We start from the raw sequence: 6399 nt of genomic DNA, 5'->3' as shown, positions 1-6399 counted from the left end.
TCATATTTGAAAAATTTGTAAATATTGAAAATACCGTCTTTCAAAATCTCTGAAATTCATTGAAACATCATATTTTCAACATATTTCCAATTTTTAAAAGTCGAATTTTTCAAATCGCTTGTAAATATCATATTTTCAAGATATTTCGAAATTGGAAATTTCTTATTTCGCCCAGTGATCAGACTTGGCCAGACTTAAACCAAGTCTGCCGAAATCAAGTATGCAAGTCTGCCAAAATCAAGTATGCAATTGTGCACGTCTGCATACTAAATCAAGTCTGAGACTTTGAGTATGCATTTGAGACAAATCATACTAGGAATTTAGTTGAATGTAATATACCTAAACCACGAGATATTCGTTGGGAGACCATCTTCATGTGATGATCCCATTTAAGTTTATTATCAATCATAATACCTAAATACTTAACCACTTCTTTGTTTTCTATGATGGTCCCTTGGATTTTCAGTTCAGGGGGTTCTTTATCTTTTCGGTTGCTGAAAAAAAGAAAGTTTGATTTATTTACATTAAGGCTAAGTTTGCTTGATGCTAACCAATCACTGACATTGTTTAGTTCGGAATTGAGTTCTTCTGAAAGCAGTTTTTTATCTTTATTTTCCATGAAGAGGCACGTGTCGTCTGCAAATTGGACAAAGTAAAGTTTTTGAGAAGATTTTATGATGTCATTGATGTGCAGAATGAAAAGTAGGGGTCCCAAGATAGAACCTTGTGGAACTCCACAGTCGATTGTTAGAGGGGTTGATAAAGAATTTCCAACTGATACACATTATTTCCTATTGAATAGGTATGATTTAAACCAGTTGTTTGAGACTCCACGAATACCATAATGAGAAAGTTTTTGGAGCATTATTTCATGACTTACTGTATCGAAGGCTTTAGCTAGGTCAAGAAAGATACAACATGAGAATAATTTCTTTTTGAGAGATTGTGAGACTTTGTTTAGAAGATCTATCAATGCTAGACTTGTTGATTTATCGGATTTGTCGTTTTATTTTAACATTTTTAGTTTGAAAATTGTGAATGTCTCGTTTGAACTTATTAGAAAGTTTAGTGGTTGGTAGCGCTCCATTTGTTTGCAGGATATGTGAATTAGCAACTCACATTAGTAAAAATTTGGTTAAAGAAGTTCACGCGTATTGATATAAATTTGTGTGTTTTTTGTTTGAAGTCCTCATTTCCTTCTTCTTTTTCTATTGTACAGCCACTCGGATACGGCACGCCGAACCGGGCTCTGGGCCAACTTTTCAAACTTTTCGATTATGCGTCTTTCTTTCTAAATCTTTTCTTTTCTAGATTGTGATTGCAACACTTTCTAACCTTTGTTTAGATGACGGGTGACTCTAGAGTAGCAGGGCAAGCTTACTCATTGCCACACCTGATGCCAGACTTTGATCTTCATCTATCCGCTTTCCATTTATTTCTCAACTTTCTTTAAATTCACTTACCGGTTTTCTCTCCGCTAAATTTGTAGATTTATATTGATTGTTTGTATATTGTAAGATTGTTTATTTGTGGGTTGTTACTTTTTGGTTCTTTGTTTTTATTTTGTTATTGTTGTTGGTTTTAAGGTTTGTCGTTGTTTTGTTTTGTTGGTTTTCAACTTTTATCCTTGTTGCGTTAAGTTGGTGAAAATGATTTCTCGCTCAGTTTGAATGTTTTTTATTTTTAGTTTGACACGCGTATTCTGAATTTTAATTAGCTTTTTCAGATAAAAACAATCAGGAAATAGCTGGAGTTCAGGATTTTTTGAGAATTCTATGAGAAAATTACGACGATCAGAGGGTGACATTTTAGATATTGTTCCTCGTGCCTTACCGACCCTGTTTTTTCCAGAATTGAAAAAATGATAATGAATTGAACTTTACACATCAAAATAGAAATAGCTCAAAGGTCACTCATCATTATTGCTAACCGGTTATTTTTTCAAAGCGAGCTACAGGGCTTTTTACGCAATACAATCGGTTCTTTTCACATGACGAAGGGCCTACACTGCCCAAAGTTACTTGTTGTTAGAAAACTTTATTGTGGCGTCACTTTTTCAAAGGAAAGTGGACAATGTGTTGAGATCATTTCTCTCATTTTTTATTTCTACCGTCAAATTATAACAATTTTTTATCTCTTTTCGCTTTCGCTACTATTTTTGCTCTCACTGAATGGCTATTATTGTTTTAAAGATGGAAAGTATTGCTTCAAAACTTCTAGATTTTCAGATAATTTTAAAGCTAGAACAATTGATTAAAATTACCAAACAGGCTAAAATGATTATATCGAGGTGTAATTTAAGTTGGGTTTGGAAATAAAGAAAAGTAACCTTACATTGCCTACTTTTCATTGACAAAATCTCATTGACAAAAGGTCTCCATTCCTTCAAGTTTTTGGACGCAATCCTCAACTACAAAATATCATCATCAGTCAACAATATATGTGGTGTCCCTGGATGCAATTGTTTCATAACAGTATTTGGTCCANATAATTCTTTCATTGATCCAAGGTTTGTTGTTGTTTTTAGATTTTTCTTTGAAGGTTTTTAATGGTAAATGATCGTTCAAGAGATTTTCAAGCTTTTGGTGAAAGAAATTGTATTTTTCATCAACAGTAACTAAGTTATCTAGTTGATTCATGAGATTGAGTTTTTGAAAGTCGGTTTTAAGTTTACCAGGATTATATTTGGAAAAGTCTCTTTTCTGTATGGTTTTGTGTTTCATTTCTTTTTCTTTTACTTGAATCTGTAGAAAGTTTGGAAGGTGATCTGAAATTTGACTTAATAGATTACCACTAGATATAGCTGTTGTTTGGTCATTGTAAAAGATATTATCAATAAGTGTGAATTTACCGTTGTCGTTGATTCTTGTGGGCCCTGTAATTTGAGGAATGAGTAAGTTTTGGAGCATCAAATTTAGGAAGTTTTCTGTTTCTTCATGTTGGTTGTATTTTAATATGTCAATGTTGAAATCCCCCATAATAATGACTTTTTTATTTTCTCTGATTATGAACTTGAGTATTTCTGCTAGACTATCAATAAAGTTATTGAAGTGATTACCTTTTGGATGTCTGTAAATTACACCAATTAAAATATTTTCAGTGCTGTTTATTATTTCGATGAAGAATATTTGAAATTCTTCAGTGTTGGAGAAATAAGAATAATTGAGTTCTTCTCTTACCTTGAATCTTAGACTATCTTTGATGAAGAATCCACAGCCAGAGTTCTGGGTTCTTCCTCTGATCAGTCGGAAGTCATGGTATCCCTGTAGAGAGTAGGTCTTTTCGTGTTTTGTTTTGTCGTCTGGTTCCCAAATTTCGCTCAATCCAATAACATCAAATGGATTATCTAGATGGCTAAGTAGACATGAGAGTTCATCAAGATTCTTGTTTATAGATCTGATATTTGTGTGAAAAACAGAGAAGGTACTTACCTGTTTGTTCTGAAGTAGATTAAATAGTTCAAAGAATCTATGATATGAGAAATTTACAATGATGCTGTTGTTATCTTCAGAGTTAGGATCAGTTAATGTAAGGTTAGGGATGTCAATTCTTGAATAATCATCAGTGTGTTTAATGTTTGTAAAGTTATCTTTGATTAAGGAGTTGTAGTTTATTTGTGTTAGTTCATGGTGATCTAGTTCATGAAATGGAAATGTGAAGCATTTGTTACAAAACCAATGTTTTAAGTTTAATTTTTTAATTTCTGACTTTTTTATGTTTAAGCAATATTGATGAACAGGTTTGAAGCAAAGTGAACATTCTACTTTGACTTGGTTACATCTTATTGTTTTATCACAAAAGTTACAGGTTAATCTTTCAATGGCTTTCAATGGCTTTGATTTTATTATGTTTAATTGGAAAGCTTTGTTGGTAAGAGTGGAGAAAGGAAGATTTGGTTGGAAGCAAGGTGGACAGAAGTAAGGATAAGGTGATGCATCGAGGATCCTAAAGCACTTTTGGCTAAGTTTGAGGCAGGTTCTATGAAGCCAGGTATTACATAATTCGCAGTAAATACAGTCAGTAGGGGCTAGCTTATTGCATATGTGGCAAATGTAGTTTTTCTACTAATAAAATTTTAGTCATATATTAGTTTGTGTTTTTATAATGGTCTTCAGTTTTGTAATCATTACTCAATGATTCATTAAGATCGTTCATTTTGTTGAGTCATTGGTTGATTGTTGATTTCGAGTTTTGCCACATCCTCTTTGGTTTTGATAACATGTATCTTTTTGCCTTCACCCCTTGAAGCTTTAATTACCCCCCCGTTTGACGAAGTCCAAACCCATTTCATCCTCCCAGTGTTTTGTAACTTTTGTCGTGCGCATCTAAAAATTTCACCATTTAGTTGGGTTAAACTTTCATTGATGTAAATTGGTTTGTTTTCTGTGTATCCAATTGATTTTGCAGTGATTTTACTTTCTTTAAGTTTCTTCCTTGCATTGTAGAACGCGTTTCTTGATTTGCGGTTAACAAATTTGACAATGATGCCAGCTTTTTTCGCCAATTCGTTGTCGGTGTGAGATATCAATGTCTGAACTCTGTATTGGTACATCTAATTTTGTAATAATGTCACCAATGATTTTGTCTGTATCCTCTTCCTTTTTGTAAGGAATCCCTTGAACCACACACATAGTTCTTCGAGTGTATTGTTCTTGGTCATTCACTTCTTGGCGGATGGTTTTCAGTGCATTTTGTAGTTTGTTGATTTCGCTTTTGTTAGACATGATTTTTTGGTCATGTTCAGTGTCTTTATTTAGGAGAGTGTTTATTTGTGTTTTGTTGCTCTTTACTCTTCCATCGTGACTGTCAACTTCTTTTTGGAGATCATTGAATTGATAAGCCAAACCTTCCACGTTTGTGTCCAGTAACTTGACACTTTCTTGAAGGTTGTTCACATCGTTTTGGAGGGCTTTTAGATCTTGAAATAAGCTCTCTTGTCTGTTTAGTTTGATGAATAAGACATTCAGCTTTTGTTCATGGTTCAGGACTTTAAAATCGTCCAGATGTTGAACATTTTTAACTAAGGTTTCAATATTTTCATTTTGCTGTTTCATTTCGCTCGTAACTACGTCCGCCATCTTTGCCGCGATGTTCAGTTTAAAGAAGGAAAAATACTTATGTGAGTATTTCTACATGCCTTCCTTGTGAAAAGAATGATAAATATTTTGCATGATTCCTTCTCCCAAAAGTTTTGTATTTGAATTTATTTCGTGAAACCTTTTGAAGTTTTTTTTGACCCAAATTTTGTCGGCCATGACACCCTTCCCCGTCCAAATTGCACTCGGGCCCATTTTTCTAAAAAATTACGCGGTCAGGCGAAATTCCGTAATTTTTTTTTTTTTTTTTATTGATATCTCTTTTATCACCAATAGAAATGGTATATAAATATCTATGCTATGTATAATAAAGTAGTGTTTTTTGTATGTACAGTTAAAAAGTAAAATATTTCTCTTTCGTTTTTAAACATAAGAATATGATATAAGTAAGTTCGTTCCGTGCGCACAGGATGAGAAGGCCCTAGTAGACTACCTAAAAAGACTCCGCTGTAAAAAAGGAGTCGGATGGGGAGTTCCCCGAGAGGGAATCTCCCGGAAAAGGAGCTGAGGCTACAATGGAACCAACATAAGCTAGAGACCATCTTGGGGGAATCACCAAAAATGTAAACAAACGTTTGGCTAGAGAATTGTGATATCGAGATGTAATTGTGTTGATTAGAAAAAGGGGTTAGAAACTCACAAGGAAAGGGATTTGTTTTTAATTTAAATGTACTAAACACTAAGTCCTAGGAATATTTGATTCTAAAATTTGTTTTAGTAGAAGTCGGTTTTCAGATATATGCCAGTTCGAAAGTAAGTGATAATTTCATTTTGTTTGTCAGTTTTGTGGAGAGGATGTTTTAGCTTGTGGTTTTTGTTTTTTGGTATTAGGATTCCATGAAGTCAACGTTATTCTGTGTACATTAGAAAATATTCTGTAAAATTGATACTGAGTCGCAGGTCGTAGGTTAGAGTGAGTCAAAGTATTTTGACGTTGAAGGTTCTCAAAGTTGCGTACCAAGTTGATTTGGCGGTTGGGTATTTCATTGAGATCGAGTCAGTTGAAGTTTTGATTAGATCATTGCACTATGTTCGATAGGTTGAGAGATGGTTTAGTGCTAGCGACACTGTCTGCTTAGTTTTTCAATGAAACTATTTGTCAGTCTAATCCGAGCCGGAGAGACTTTGGGAACGAAAGTGATCGAAGATTTTGCAATTGTTGCTGGGTGCATTTTCCTGATACACAGAGTGAGAGATGCTGTAGTTGCCCCAGAGTAATGAAGTCTTTCCAGATGTGGAAAATTTTCCCGACCTTCAGAGCTTTAGCGTGTCGGAAGAAAATTTCTACATCGGGTGCCAGATA

The 6399-nt window shown here is 34.0% G+C and overlaps 1 protein-coding gene across 1 annotated transcript; it reads right to left on the bottom strand.

Moving 5' to 3' along the window:
- Window positions 1-4466: 4466 nt before the first annotated feature.
- Window positions 4467-5078, bottom strand: LOC136816666 (mitochondrial inner membrane magnesium transporter MIT1-like). The gene has a single exon (XM_067072993.1). The coding sequence runs from the start codon at window positions 5076-5078 to the stop codon at window positions 4467-4469; it is 612 nt and encodes a 203-aa protein (XP_066929094.1).
- Window positions 5079-6399: the final 1321 nt, after the last annotated feature.

The sequence above is a fragment of the Clytia hemisphaerica genome, unplaced genomic scaffold (genome assembly GCF_902728285.1).
Source record: "Clytia hemisphaerica strain Z4C2 unplaced genomic scaffold, Clytia hemisphaerica genome assembly, whole genome shotgun sequence".
In the NCBI taxonomy this organism is placed as follows: Eukaryota; Metazoa; Cnidaria; class Hydrozoa; order Leptothecata; family Clytiidae; genus Clytia; species Clytia hemisphaerica.
Note: the sequence above shows the minus strand (reverse complement) of the source record. Positions and strands in the feature narration are given on the sequence as shown.